The sequence below is a fragment of the Octopus sinensis genome, linkage group LG11, assembly GCF_006345805.1.
Source record: "Octopus sinensis linkage group LG11, ASM634580v1, whole genome shotgun sequence".
NCBI lineage: Eukaryota > Metazoa > Mollusca > Cephalopoda > Octopoda > Octopodidae > Octopus > Octopus sinensis.
Genome location: NC_043007.1, coordinates 38,309,247 through 38,325,917, shown reverse-complemented (window position 1 = coordinate 38,325,917; position 16,671 = coordinate 38,309,247). Strand labels below are relative to the sequence as shown.

At 36.2% G+C, this 16,671-nt stretch overlaps 1 protein-coding gene across 1 annotated transcript; it reads right to left on the bottom strand.

Annotated features, from left to right (window-relative positions):
- Positions 1–332: 332 nt before the first annotated feature.
- Positions 333–12,547, bottom strand: LOC115217345. Its single transcript, XM_029787009.2, has 8 exons — positions 12,368–12,547; positions 11,032–11,116; positions 9,702–9,891; positions 9,294–9,397; positions 7,140–7,307; positions 5,617–5,766; positions 2,713–2,847; positions 333–494 (listed from the first exon to the last, which is right to left on the bottom strand). Exons 1-8 carry the CDS (start codon positions 12,463–12,465, stop codon positions 360–362), a joined length of 1,065 nt encoding a protein of 354 aa, XP_029642869.1. The 5' UTR covers positions 12,466–12,547; the 3' UTR covers positions 333–359.
- Between the last annotated feature and the right edge of the window lie 4,124 nt (positions 12,548–16,671).

Sequence of the window (16,671 nt, the reverse complement as noted above, 5' to 3'; positions counted from 1 at the left end):
TGGCATATATATATATATACATACATATTTGTGTGTGTCATGTACTGAAGTTGATGCAATTGACTAAACGTTTCCTCTAAAATTGCCTTCTACCAAAATTCCCCTGCCATTGCTTGACAAATGATGCTGGTGTGTTTATGTCCTTGTAACTTAGCAGTTTGGCAATAAAGATTGATAAAATACGCACTAGGCTTACAAAGAAGTCCTGGGTTTGATTTCTTCAACTAAAACCCTTTAAGGTGGAGCTCCAGCATGGCTGCAGTCAAATGACAAATGAATACCAATATGCTTACTCTGAAAATATGAGAAATATAAATACATATCTAAAAAAAGATTGATTAGAATTTTCAAGTGAGTGGTCACTTGATAGATAATTTTATAATCTGAATAGTATTGTCTTTACATCCAAGGATAATCTCATCAGTGCCATCTTCATCAGTATCTGCTATATCCATCGTACTCACCCAGTCAGGTGTGGTGTATTGGCAGATTTTCTGTAAACAAAGTGAAGTAAAAGAAAATAAACAGGTTTGAAATTGAACCTTGAAAGCAATCTCTCTCTATATAAACGGCAGTTTGTCTGTGCGTGTTTCTGTGTGTCTGTTTGCTTGTACCCTCACCCTGACCACGGCTTTCAACCGATTCTGATGAAACTTGACACACACATAGCCCAATGTCATAATTCAAAACTAACGCAGCGAAAATTTTGTAAAGTCCCCCCAGTTCTGAAAAAAATCGATAAATTCGACATGGGGTCGAGAATCAGAAACACAAACCTCAAACTGTCTAGGGGACGCAACTCCACCTTTTTTAACTCTCAAAAAAATTTACCATCATTTTTTTCCATTTCTTGGCTATTTTTTGGCTATAACTCTCTAAAAATGCTTTATAGTTATTTCCCTTACAAACCTGAGCAACGCCGGGCGATACTGCTAGTTTTGTTATAAAGTACATTTAGGCGCAGGAGTGGCTGTGTGGTAAGTAGCTTGCTAACCAACCACATGGTTCTGGGTTCAGTCCCACTGCATGGCATCTTGGGCAAGTGTCTTCTGCTTTAGTCCCGGGCCGACCAATGCCTTTGGAGTGGATTTGGTAGACAGAAACTGAAAGAAGCCTGTCGTATATATATATATATATATATATATATATATGTGTGTATGTGTTTGTGTGTCTGTGTTTGTCCCCCTCCAACATCGCTTGACAACCGATGCTGGTGTGTTTACGTCCCCGTCACTTAGCGGTTCGGCAAAAGAGACCGATAGAATAAGTACTGGGTTTACAAAGAATAAGTCCCAGGGTCGATTTGCTCGACTAAAGGCGGTGCTCCAGCATGGCCGCAGTCAAATGGCTGAAACAAGTAAAAGAGTAAAGAGTAAAAGAGTATATATACACATGCACCATTTTAGTTGGGTTTTGTGTTATTCTTTCACTGGACTACTAATATGTTGGTGCACTGTCTTCAAAAGATTTAGTTGATCATGTAAACTCCAGTACTTATTTCAGTCTGTTTATTGTAATTGCTATCTCTTTTACTTGTTTCAGTCATTTGACTGTGGCCATGCTGGAGCACCGCCTTCAGTCGAGCAAATCGACCCCCAGGACTTATTCTTTATAAACCTAGTACTTATTCTATCAGTCTCTTTTTGCCGAACCGCTAAGTTACGGAAATGTAAACCCACCAGCACCGGTTGTCAAGTGATGTCGGGGGACAAACACAAACACAAATATATATACATATATATGACGGGATTCTTTCAGTTTCCGTCTACCAAATCCACTCACAAGGCTTTTGTCAGCCCAAGGCTATAGTAGAAGACACTTGCCCAAGGTGCCACACAGTGGGATTGAACCCGGAATCATGTGGTTCATAAGCAAGCTACTTACCACACAGCTACTCCTATGCTATGTTAACTTTTTGATGTAAAAAGCTTCAACTGAACACACTATTTTACACTGGTATGTGCAAATAAAGATGCATACATTGACTTTCCACAATGCCTTAGCTATTTTTAAGACAGTAAGGCGATTCTGATAGAGACTTGGGGATTTGATGCCTCACAGATAACAAAACTGAGTAGCAGTACAATGTATTACCGATCTCTCTGACATGTACCAGCATGAGAATATGACTGTTATAATGACTCATAAATAATAAAATTCTATTTATCTTGTATCTTTCACTTGCGTCAATCATTGAACTGTGGCCATGCTGGGGCACTGCTGGGAAGGGTTTTAGTGAAATAAATCACTCCCAGTACATACGTTTCTTTTTTTAAACCTGGTACTTATTCTACTGAGCTACTTTGCTGAACCACTAAATTATGGAGAACATAAACAAACTAACACCAGTTCTCAAGTGGTGGCAGGGGCACTAAAAGAAAGACACACACACATATACAAACGTATGTTTATGTATATATATATGTATGTATGTGTGTGTGTGTGTGTGTGTATGAATGGTTTGAACACAATTTTCATCCCCCAAATTCACTTGAAGCATTGGTTGACCAGGTACTATATAATTCAAAACACTTGCCCAAGGTGCAGTGCAATGGGACTGAACCTGAAACCATGTGGTTATCAAACAAGCTTCTTAACCACAAAGCCATGCTTGCACTTATTAGTTGTTAAAACAGAAAGTTAAAACGGATAACAACAAAATTAAATTTCAAGTCCTATGAAAATCAGGTTAGTAAACAAAAATGAACTTACCCTGCCTTCTAAAAACACTGTGATAGCATTATAATAGCCTGAACATAGAACCAAATCTGAAGAACAATCTGGAAGGCGAAGTGGTTGTAAGTCGAGTATTGGCTGAGATACTCTGGCATATTCATCGACAGATATCTGAAATATTATGCACCAAAGTTGAAGTTGTAATACATACAATGAAAGATGTGAAGTTACAATAACCAGATCAAGTAGATCAAAATATGTATACTACTGAGAAAATACACATTTTGAAACTAATTTTCAAAGAGACTTTTTTTTTTTGGTCATAACCTTTTAGCATTGAAACCAGCCATATACGGCCAAAATATTCTACCTTTTTCTTTTTCTCTTTTTACTGGTTTCAGTCATTTGACTGTGGCCATGCTGGAGCACCGCCTTTAGTTGAGCAAATCGACCCCAAGACTTATTCTTTGTTAGCCTAGTACTTATTCTATCGGTCTCTTTTGCCGAACCGCTAAGTTTCGGGGAGGTAAACACACCAGCATCGGTTGTCAAGCGATGTTGGGGAGACAAACATATATATATATATACATATATACGACGGGCTTCTTTCAGTTTCCATCTACCAAATCCACTCACAAGGCTTTGGTCAGCCCGAGGCTATAGTAGAAGACAGCTAAGTGGCATTTTGTCCATCTTCATGTTCTGAGTTCAAATTTCACCAAGGTCAACTTTGCCTTTAATTCTTTCAGGATTGATAAAATAAGTACAAGTAGACCCATTCCCTAAAATTTCAGGCTTTGTGCCTATAGTAGAAATTATTATTATCATTATTATTATTATTATTATTGTGGATTGGCAGACTCATTAGAGTGTTGGATGAATATACTTTGGTCTTTACATTGCAAGTTCAAATTCCACTAAGGCCTAGTCTGCTTTTCATCCCTCCAGAGCCATTAAAAAAAAAAGTACCAGTTAAGTATTGAGGTTCATTTGATCGACTAACCTGTTAATTTATGACTTTGTTAGAGACTTTCTGATAATAAAGGTTGATGAATTGGCAGAATTGGCAGAGTATCAGAAGACAAAATGCTTTGCAGTATTTATTCTGGCTCTTCACATTCTGAATTCAAATGTGGCTGAGGTCATATTTTCTTTTCAATATACTGGCATTAATAAAATAAAGTACCATTCAAGAGCTGTAGTCAATTAAATCAATTACCCACCCCCAAATTTCAAACCTTGTGATTTTAATACAAAATTATTTTATCATCATTATGACTTCAAAAATCAAAATCGATCAACATCAATGGAAATTGTAGCTGTGATACCAGTGCCGGTGGCACATAAGAGAACCATCCGAACGTGGCCGTTGCCAGCGCCATGCCGGTGGCACGTAAAAAGTACCATCCGATCGTGGCCGTTGCCAGCCTCACCTGGCCTCCGTGCCGGTGGCAAGTAAAAGGCACCATCCAATCGTGGCCATTTGCCAGCCTCGTCTGGCACGTAAAAAGCACCCACTACACTCACAGAGTGGTTGGCGTTAGGAAGGGCATCCAGCCATAGAAACATTGCCAGATCAGACTGGGCCTGGTGCAGCCTTCTGGCTTCCCAGACCCCAGTTGAACCATCCAACCCATGCCAGCATGGAAAGCGAACGCTAAACGATGATGATGACTTATGGAATGGCCATTATATGTTCAATTCCCACTAAGATCAACATTTTTTCCCCTCCCTTCCTGGGAGTCAGTTTAATTAACTGTATTGTACCCCAGTACTTATATTGATTTCAAATTTTGGCTCAAGGCCAGCAGCTTTGAGAGAGGGGTCAAGTCAATTAAAATGACCCCAGTCATCAACTAGTACTTATTTTATCGACCCTAAAATGCTGAAAGATAAAAATCAACCTCGGCAGAATTTGATATCAGAATGTAGAGATGAACAAAAGGCCCCTAAGCATCTTGCTCAGCATGCTAACGATTTTGCCAGCTCACCACCTTAAATCCCCAGTACTTATTTAAAAACCTATTTCAGATTTGGATACCAGGCCAGCAATTTGGTGGGGACAGTTGATTACATCAACTCCAGTACTTCACTGGTTATTTTATTGACCCTCAAAAGGATGAGTTGATTTCAGTGGGATTTGAACTTAGCATGTCAGGAGCCAGATGAAATGCTACTAGGTATTGAGTAAAGAACCTGAGAAGTGCATGAATGGTGTACAACATTTCATCATCATCATCATCATCATCATCAATATTTAAAGTCTGTTTTCTATGTTGGCATAAGTTAGACAGCTTGACAGGAACTGGCTAGGCGAGGGGTTGCTCCAAGTTCCATAGTCTGTTTTGGTTTGGTTCCTAAAGCTGGATGCACCTTCCTAATGCCAACCACTTTACAGAGTATGTTAAGTGCTTTTTACATGGCACCAGCAGCCACACAATATTTCATCATCATCGTTTAACGTCCGCTTTCCATGCTAGCATGGGTTGGACGGTTCAAATGGGGTCTGGGGAGCCCGAAGGCTGCACCAGGCCAGTCAGATCTGGCAGTGTTTCTACAGCTGGATGCCCTTCCTAACGCCAACCACTCCGAGAGTGTAGTGGGTGATTTTATGTGCCACCGACACAGGTGCCGGACGAGGCTGGCGAACGGCCACGCTCGGATGGTGTTTTTTATGTGCCACTGACACAGGTGCCAGACGAGGCTGGCAGACGGCCACGCTCGGATGGTGTTTTTTATGTGCCACAGACACAGGTGCCAGACGAGGCTTAGTTTTATAAATTAATTGCTATTATTTTAATATGTAAATGACACTAGGCATTATAAACACCAAAGTAGGCCTGTTGCTATTTTTACTTTCTTTCTCAAATTGGTTTGAAAACATTAATTTAGAAAAAAGAAAAAGAAAAAAACCAATAGGAAAACATAAAAATAACTCACCGTAAAATTGTGAAGGAAGTATATTGCACCATTCTCAGTGCCGAGGAGGACTTGTGTATTTTCTGATGGGTCAGTATCTCTGGCTATGTCACCATTGGGTTGTGCTGGGTAACCTAATATATTGCTGTTTACAAATGAACCTTTACACATCTGGAAAAAAAAAACAAGCTCATTAATTGGAATAAACAGAATATCATCATCAAAATTATTATCATTTCAATGTCTTCCTTTCCATGCTGGAATTTGTTGCGGCAGATTTTCTATTGCCATCTGTCCTTCCTCTCACCAACACTCAACTGTTTTCAAGCAAGGTAATATTATTTCTCCATGAACGGTCATATTTTGCACAGAGAATTGCAAAAGAACCTCACCTGTATAACAGTGATGCTTGTGTACAGTAATCACATGAAAACAAGGGTACACATACATATGTATACGACAGGCTTTTTTCATTTTCTTATTTCCTCTTTCTTTACTGCCCACAAGGGGCTAAACACAGAGGGGACAAACAAGGACAGACAAATGGATTAAGTCGATTATATCAACCCCAGTGCGTAACTGGTACTTATTTAATCGACCCCGAAAGGATGACAGGCAAGGTTGACCTCGGCGGAATTTGAACTCAAAATGTAGCAGCAGATGAAATACCACTAAGCATTTCGCCCGGCATGCTAACATTTCTGCCAGCTCGCTGCCTTCTTTCATTTTCTGTCTATCAAATCCACTCACTAAGCTTTGGTTGTCTTGGGGTTATAGCAGAAGACACTTGCCCAAGGTGTTGCATAGTGGAACTGAACCTGGCATCTCAATTTCTATAAATATCAAATGCTAAAACTCAGTCCATTACCTATCATTGACTATTCTTAACCACAACATGCCACTAAATATCATCATCATCACTTAAACTCCATTTTCCATGCTTGCAAGTTGGAGAGCTGCACTAGGTCCTAGTCTGATTTGGCTTGGTTTCTATGGCTGGATGCCCTTCCTAACACCAACCACTTTCTAGAGTGTGTTGGGTGCTTTTATTGTGGCACAAGTATGGGGGCTTCTTACGTGCTCTTTACATGGCCTGGCACCTGTGCTTTTCATGTGGTGCCAGCACAGGTGCTTCTCAAGTGAAACTGGCATGGTTGCTTTTTACAGGGTACCAGTTGATTTTTTTATTTCCCACAAGAGGATAACATAGAAATGGGTACCAGTATGGGTAATTTTTACATGGCACCAGCATATATATATGGATAAAACAGGAAAAGTAGATGAATCATTGTAACAATACTGGTACTTTTATAGGACGTATAAAGTTAAAATTCTGTTGATTTTATCATTGATTTTTTTCCCAATTTTTTTTAATGAAATATGAGTCAGTTATATATCACTACAGTCCACTAATACAGAAAACTAACAACTACAACCCACTACAACTAAATTAGCAGAGGGACACGAAATCCCAACAATGACCAGAAGTGGAACCCACTTTATAAGTGGACCCTTAGATACAAGACAGTAAAAGAGATACTTACAGCCACTACAACAGCTGGTGCTGTCAGTAGGTTCACAATAGAGCCATCTCGTAACACAAATATTTGCTTCATGTTGTCTGATATGAGCACATAGCATGACTTGTGGCCATGTTGATCAACGAAGTCCACAGACAAGAGGCTTTTCACAATTATCTCACCCTTCAGTTCCTGCAGAGTAAACCAATGCATAACATAAATGAATAAATAGATAATAATCTGTTGTATTTAGGAATGGTCATGTTGCCAGATTAGCCAATAAAAACACATGCACTATATATTTGGTGTTAATTTGCTCAAGATTAAGATTAATGTAAAAAAGTAAAAAAATAAATAAAGCTGAAGCAAATTAACACCAAATATATACTGCATGTGTTTTTATTGGCTAATCTGGCAACATGACCATTCCTAAATACAACAATATTGTTTCAATACACAATTTCACATAAAGAATCTTGCAAAATAAATATATAGATAATAATCGTTTTTAATTTATGTGCAAAGTCAGCAATTTTGAGGGGAGGGTTTAGTTGACTACATCAACCAGTACTTGACTAATACTTATTTTGCTAACCCCAAAAGGAAGAGAGGCTAAGTTGATCTTGATGGAATTTGAAATCAGGTTATAAAGTGCCAGAAGAAACACAATTAAGCACTTTCTTCAACATACATATGATTCTGCCTGTTCATTACCTTAATAATGACAAGAAGAAAAAGAATTATAATAATAATCCTTTCTACTAAAGGCACAAGGCCCGAGATTTTAAGAGAGAGGGCCAGTCAATTACACTGAATGCAGTACTTGACTGATACTTATTTACTGAGCCTAAACGGATGAAAGGTCAAGTCAACCTTGGTGGAATTTGAACTCAGAACATAAAGACTGACAAAATGTTTAGCTGTATTTTGTCCTGCATGTTAGCAATTCTGTCAGCTTGCTGTCATAATAATAATGATGATGATTTCTTGCACTGGCACACAGTTACAAATTTGTGGTCAGAGGAAAAACCAGCTATATCAACTCAGCACTTAAGTGGTACTTTATTTATCAACCCCATAAAGATAAAAGTCTAAGTTAACTTTGGTGAGATTTGAACTCAGAATATAAAGAGCTTCAATTACAATGATTTCTAATATAGGTACAAGGACATAAATTTGTTTCTATCAATCCAGTGCATGACTTGTACTTAATTTATCAACTCTGCAAGGACAAAAAGGTGAAATTGACTTTAGCAGGATTTGAACTCGGAATGTAAAAAAAGCTAAGTAAATGCCACAAAACATTTTGTCAGCTAATTTACCTGCATTGCAGTATTGCAGTGTGTCATCCTACCCAGAAAAGCCTAAGAAAATGTACATTAGAACAATGTTAAACGAGAACAATCTACTGATCATTTTTGTTTTTTATCCTTTGCCATCAGAAAGATACCTTGTAGTGACTGTATCAATTCAAAGTCTTTGTTCTGAGTTCAAATTTTACTTCCAGTCAACTTGTAGCAAGAAAATAGAGCTTTCAGGAATAAGCTGTGGATGAGAGGTCTCCAATGTCAAACAGAGCAAAACATTGATTGATGCATCATCTCAGTTGCATCAATGCAACAAAAAGGAAAATTATCAGAGCTGCACTGAAGTAGGATAAATGCTGAAAGAGGGAAAATACAGCGCCTTCTTTAATAATACAAAATGCATAGTGGCATTTCATCTGGCATGCTAATGGTTCTGCCTGGTTTACCTTATCATCATCATCGTTTAATGCCTGCTTTCCATGCTAGCATGGGTTGGACGTATGACCGAGGGCTGGTGAACCAGATGGCTGCACCAAGCTTCAATCTTGATCTGGCAGAGTTTCTACAGCTGGATGTCCTTCCTAACGTCAACCACTCTGAGAGTGTAGTGGGTGCTTTTACGTGTCACCGGCATGGGGCCAGTCAGGCGGTACTGGCAACGACCTCGCTCAAATCTTTTACACATGCCACCGACGTGGGTGCCAGTAAGGCGATGCTGGTAACGATCATGCTTGAATGGTATTTTTTATGTGCCACCAGCACGGAGGCCAGATAGCCACTCTGGCAATGATCATGTTCGGATGGTGCTCTTAATACCCTACTAGCTTATAATAATAATAATATTTTCATGTGATGAAAATATATACATTACCTTTGTGCATTTGTTATTAAGGTTTATCTTCCATAGTTCCTCTGAAACTTTACTGGCACAGACAATACCAAACTCATCACTTGTCACAATGGCTAAATCACCGGCTGAGGATAAGAATCACCAAAAGAAAAACAAAAAAAAAAAAGGATATCATTTAAATTAATTTATTGCAGCATATGATATAAACTATAGTGTTTGTGAAAATATTTTTAGTTTTAGCTGAAAAACTCTCAAGCACAAGAAAATATAGCAAGAGACTATATTCTCAATGATTTCAAGATTCCTAGAATCTCTGCAGACCTTATATAAGAATAATATTCTTTCTTGTTCAATTGTTTATCATCATCATGATGAATACTCAATATTTATTAAGATATTAGAAAAATCATTTAAAATAAACTTCCTTACTTTGATCGGTCCTTATCTGTAAATGACTGATAGCACCGTTGGATAGTTTCTGACGGCTGAGAATTTGTTGGTTGCAGAAGATAGTTAACATGCCCAAAGAATCGGCAACTATTAAGTCTTGATCATAGAACTTAGTCACGTCATGAACAACCATGCTCTGTATGGGACCACTTTTTGTTTCCAGAATTATCTTTGGAAGAAAATATTTAAAGAAATCAAATAATTTCCAAGTTTGTTAATTTCAGAGGTACAACTTTTCTTTGTTTAATTTTTACAAATTACAATTTGGTGTTAAATAAAAAAAAATGTGACAAACACCACTTTAATAAACCAATTGAGAGAACCGCAAGAAATAGCAGTTAAATCTCTTTCAGACATACAGCCTACTGGAAGGGATGAACACATGGAAATCTCTTGGATTAACTATTCCCTAGAGAAGGACAAGATGGTCAGAGCTGGAATCACTTTGTTCAGAAATTTACTCAATCACAGCTGAACAATAACAACAACAAAGAAAAGTGACCAAAAACAGTTGGGAAATGTTGTTTTCTGTTCCAATCACACATTCCAAGGAATGTGAGGAAGACATCACAAATGAAAGATGTCAATCATTACAACTAGAAAAAGGAACAAAGAACAAATTAAATGAAATTACTCAGGAACCATTTTATAGAATAATTAAATACACACATTCACATACAACACATGCATACAACTCTCCTAATTTTGTTTTGAAAAGTTAAAAAACACTGGTTTTCCTATTTTCTCAATGATACTTACATCCTTTACCAATATACAACTGCAAACAAACTTGTCTTATTGGAAACTGAATTTTGAAACCTGACCCCTTTAGCTCACATCAGTTACATCCATACACACTTTTCTTTGCTGATGGTTTGAGCCAAACAGCATTAGCCTTAACAGTTTCACCAGTATGGACAGGCATGCATAGTTTAAGGGTATAAAAAAGTTTATATATCATCATTTATATATATAACAATTTAGAAAGTGATATGAAATAAATCGTTTTTCTTCTTTTTTTTTAATGATGGAACTCAAAAGTACATAAAGCTATAACTAACAGCACATAGAATATTTGGTTAAAAAAAAACCTTAGATGAAGAAAATTGAAAGCTGCCTGTGGGATACAAACTTACATCTGTAAACACAAGACATTCTACTATTGTACCAAAGCAACCCTTCGAAGTTTTTCCAATTATTTTAGAAGCTTTGATCTTAGTAGCAAAAACTGTAAGCTGTTTTTATCATAAACATTTAGAAACTTCAAATCGACCATTAAAAAAATATTTCACATATCTCAAACTACTACCTTTGGTTTATTATCCACAGATGATAACTCATATATCCGTATAATTCCATCTTCACCTCCAACAATGATTTTCAAACCGGTTTGACTGAAAGAAAGGTAAAAATTCCTTATGTAAAATATATATAAGTTATAATAAATTAATATTAATTCCTTTTTAACTCAAGACAAAATTTATCTTTCTAAATGATGAGTGCAGACAAGACTAGTTAAAACACATCCCATATTTTCTGGCATATAGGGCACACTCCCCCCCCCAAAAAAAAGTCATCCATACCTTATATACTGAAGGTCAGGCTTTGAGTAGACTTGGTTAATGTTATTAACAATGGATGATACTGGTAACAGTGGCGATCAGTAGTGATATTTGATAGTGTTAAGGTATTGTGAATCAACTTATCATGATAGCTACCAAAGGACGTTGGTCAAAATTGTCATGGTTCTTATACATGAAAATGTGCGAGATATTCAGCTTGGGGATTCAAGGTTAACTGCAATTTCTTTCTTGCAGATTAGGCCTGCCAAATTTGGGGTGTGCCTTATATGCCCCAAAATACAATACTTTGCAACTATGTGATTTTAGGTTTCCATCTAACTACATGACACCTTTGACAAGTGTTTTCTACTAATAGCCTCAAGTTGACCAAGGCCTTTCAAGTGAAATTTAATAGAATAAATTATATGGAAGGATAGAAACAGAAGAAGTATTTCTGTTCCTGGAAAGAGACTTAATCCACTACTTAGTTCAGCATTACCATATAACTCTTGGGTGTCATTAGTGAAGAACATCCTATTTCGAGTATTTAGTTAGGTCTTTGCTCTCTGGCCTGTCTTGGGAGGTTTGAAACGAGTCAAGGGTACAAGTACCTTCCATATTGGACAAAGTCATCAAAAACTATTAATTATATTTTTTTCTTGGGCTTGGGAGAAACTTCGGAAAATTCACACGGCTTTGTTTCCACATAACTTTCAAAAGGTTTTAATGAAATATTCAACAAATACCTTTCAAAGTGTGTATATTACGATTATATTCGAATTTGATTTGAAAAAAATATCTGTTGGGAACGTATACATACATCACGTATATCTACAAAATGAATCTTCAAATTTCGAAAAAGATTGTGATGTATCAGTATGTATGTGTGCGTGACCACCATCTTTTGTTGTTTTTTTTTTGTTTTTTTTCTACTTTAAATTCAGATATAACCATAATCTACGTACCCTGAAAGATATTTGTAGAACATTTCATTAAAAAAAATATCCATTTTCTGAAAGTTATGAGGATACTAAGTCGGGGAGGAGCGCACGTGTGCAAATATGCCATAAATGGTTCACTTACCTAAATAATGTAGATACTCTGAGAACATTGAATCTTTCTTGAGTCTTAAAAGACTTCAGCAATTCCACGTTGTAAGTGTTTGACAAATTAAGTTTCATTGTCTATCGAGTTTCATTCGGTAAGCGACATATAAACATAACTCTTCCCGAAAGAGAGTACAAAAATACTTTATCCGGTGAGAACCTAAAACATATTCCTCATACTATTTTTGATATTGATATAAATTCCAGTGTTATTCATCCATACATTGTTGACATTTTAGAATTTTGATGTTGATCTTAGCCTATAACGCCGAGAAGCATTTAAAAAGTACTACAACTTCGTGGAGTATTTGAATGAATTTAAGACGTTCCTACCATATGGACGTGAAGTTCATCGCTGTTTATTTATTAAATTATATAATTTTATGTAAATTTCTTTTTTTTTAGAAAGATAACAAAAACCTCTAACCAGTTAAGTGATGGAAAGACACAAGAACATTTTCTATTTTAATTGTATTAATGTCGATTTCTTGTTTCTTAGCCACAGCTAAACTTAATCGAGTAGACCTATAATAAAGGCATTCTTATGCGGTCGTTTCCAAGTAGGGATGGACTATAATAATCCAGTCGTCTGTTATTTTATTAGTTGCAGTCATAGAACTACGACCAAGCTGGGGCACCATCTCAAAGTCTTTTTCTTAATTAATCATATCAACCCTAATACGTATTTCAATCTAGTATTTATTTTGTCGATCTCTGTTTGTTGAGTCATTAAGGTACAGGACACAATGCCGCTATAAAACTACCCATTAAAAGAAAGATAAAACCAGCGTGTGAGTATGATTTGGTAACGTACCATGCTTTCATTAATTGCTTTAGGTACCTACATAACCGCAAATAAACACCCTCTTGACTACCCAACCCTTTTACCAAACAGTACACCAGTACAACTGGAGAGAGAGTCTATAATGAGAAGTTAGAAGAATGTTCCTAGACTCAAGAATGAGAATACCAGTTTGTACATGGTAGCTGAAATACTGTATCAAGAAGTTGCAGCCAAGATGCTGAGTTGGTTATGGTACATGTCATACATGAAGTTGTGGCTGTGATACTGCTGCCTGGGTCACTTGGTACAGGAGTTCTCGCAGGTTGTATACTCGCTGTTGATCCATGGTGAAGTCATTCACAAACATTAAAATGTTGGAACCTGGGTGAGTTGCTTCTTGAGCTGTGTATGTAGAGAGATGATGTTGACAACGTTAAGAAGATGATGTTGGTGACAAAGAAAGAGATTGGTGTAATGCTGTTGGACGAAGTTGGTTAGTCTCAGCATGGCTGCTGTTGTGTTGTTGCTGGAACTGGCTGTGCCTTGTGTGGTCAGTGGCTAGACCTTAAAAGGTCTGAAACCAAAGACCTTGAGACAAGAAGCTAGGTTTTTTTTATTAGGAGCTGTAGACTCAAAACTGGGTTGTGAACAGGCTACTCATGTGATTTTATTTAGAGTCTCTGATTGGTTATATGCTGCAAATTGGCACAACAGAGTAAAAGACAAATTGCGTCAATACCAACCAATCAGAGTAGTGGACACAACGGGGTTCAAATAGCGGTCAAAGGCTAGCTGTTACCTGCTACATTCGAATGCTCATATATATAATAAAGGGGAGTGAGGAATTTCACTCGAATGTACACTACAAACATTCTATTGTTTTGGGAAATGGTAATCTTCATATGTATCTATTTCAGAATAATTGCACCTCTTCAGAGAAGATATACCACCATTCTTCAGCCACCCATACATATCATCATCATCATTGACATCTACTCTCCATGCTTGCATGGGTTGGACAGTTCAACAAGGTCCAACACTTGGCGGGGACTGTATTGTGCTCCACTGTTATTTTTTGGTGCAGTTTCTTCTACTGGAGTCCCTTCCTAATGTCAGTAAATTTATAGTGCTTTTCTCATTAAACCACAGAGCATTAGTGAAGTTGCTCTGTGGCCCTTATAACTGATGAATTGCAGAGAGAAAGGGCAATGATTTTAGACAAGGTGATGAAAGAGGGTAAAATATGAGTGTAGTAGACTCAATTCCAAGTCTTAATTATGGACTTTGAGCCACAACTCTTTCACTTGAAAGGCCAAGTTATCAGCCAATCAGTGGTCGATTTTCATATGATAGGTTCTCCAGAGTTTTCTAGATTGTTTTCCGTAATATGCTTATAAATAGAGTTGTAAAAGGTACCAAACTCCAGTATGTGCTAGGTTGCAGTTACCCCTCTGAATAGTTGTTTTAACAACTGCATGTTTGACACATGTGAGGGCAGATATGAAGAGATGTGTATATATATATATATATATATAAGTGGGTGTGTGTGTATGTGTGAAAGCTATATCAGTGGAAATGAAGAATATAACCAGCCGAAATTGCAAAGATAATCTGGAACTCGACTGAAGAAAGAAAACTCTGAATGACCTGTCCTTGTTTTTTCTTGTCTCCTTTTTGTATCATCCGCTTGGAAGTTTTGCATTCTTGTCCCATTTTTTGTACTCCTTTTTATATACATATGGTGGCATATGTACACTTTGGTCTCTTATATGAAAGTACATATATAAATATTCCCCCCAAGACTCACTTTTTAAATATTACAATGAGATGTACTGAACATTTGATAATTTTTTGAAAAATAATCCTTAGTGGCATTCTGGTTGCATTCAGGCTCTTACGCCGATGATTTATTATATAATAAATTCATGAATATTTTTTCTTTATTTTATCAAAATTATACAACTGTTCTAGTAGGAGAAAAAAAATCCAAAACAAAGAAAATTGAATAAGTGAACAAACACAATTAGATATATGTTTTAATATTTTATTGCTTTATCAATTAAATCATCCACTTTTTTTTATTTTATCAAATAGCCAAATGAACTTCAATTGTTCATATATATATATATATGCATATGCATGTGTGTGTATATATATGTATGGATGTATATATATGTTTGCTGAACCAAGTCAAAAGTAGACTAATCAAGAAATATCAGGTCGTTATATTTGAAATGCCATACTTCTCTTCCAGAGTTCAAATCACACCAAAAATTGTCTTAACCTTTCGTTCACAGAGGTTTGATAAGTTAAATAACAATAATATACTAGAAGGTGAATGTTTGTGTGAGTGTGTGTGTGTAGTTTAACTGACTTGAATGCTTGAATAAAGCACTGAAATCTTTATATATAAAAGTGAAGTTGTGTGTCTGTCTCCTACGATTTAGATTCCTAACTACTCCCACATTTTGTGGTGCAGTGTAACCAAAAGTGGGTATCTTATAGTCGTGATTCATATCGAGCCCTTCTGGGTATTAGCACGTGTCTACGATGAGTCTACGATTTAAAAAAAAATTTACCATCATTTTTCCCCCATTTTTAATGCATTTTTTTGCTATTATATAAGGGAAGTAACTCTCTAAAAATGTATTATTAAATCTCAGAACGTAAAAAGCTACAGTAACACTCCCCTTTGTGGTTAGTCATATTGAGATGGTTATTATACTTTACATCTCTAAAAATGCTTATATAGTTATTTTCCTTACAAACCCAAGCAACGCCAGGCGATACTGCTAGTAAAACATAAAATTAACAGTGCCTAGTTAAGAGATATGTGAGTGTGTGAGAAAGAAAGAGCTAACATCCATACTCCCTGCATCACTTTCATATTTATATTGCACTAAACATTTTACATACAACAACCTGATATTTTCATAATGAACACAGATTGGAAAATGAAATTAAAAAAAAAAAAAATTAAAATTAAAAAAATATATTTGAGTAAATTTTTTTCTGTTATGTAAATTGTCAATCACAGATAATCAGTGGAATATTAAGACATTTTCAATAGAAATCTCAAGAAAAAAAACAAAACAAAAAAAACAAAAACAAATACCCAGAAACCTCTAATAAATGGGATAAATGGGGAAAAATAAAAATAAAATATGAAACAAAATGGTGAAGGATTAAAAAAAAAGCATCACAAGCACACACACACATGCACAAAGGCATAAAATACATATATATATATATGATGATGATGATGATATATATATGTATATATATACACCGATAAATAGATATAGACACATATATAGCAGTGCTTTAGGTCAGAATATTTACAGATTAAAACTAAATATTATCAATTTGTTGACCATGTACATTTATTATCACATATAAGCCTGAATATGTTCTATTTAAGGTCAATACCAAGATCAATGTTTTTCTTTAAAAAAAAATATAAAGTACATAATAATTATCGTCTGATTTTTAGTGAA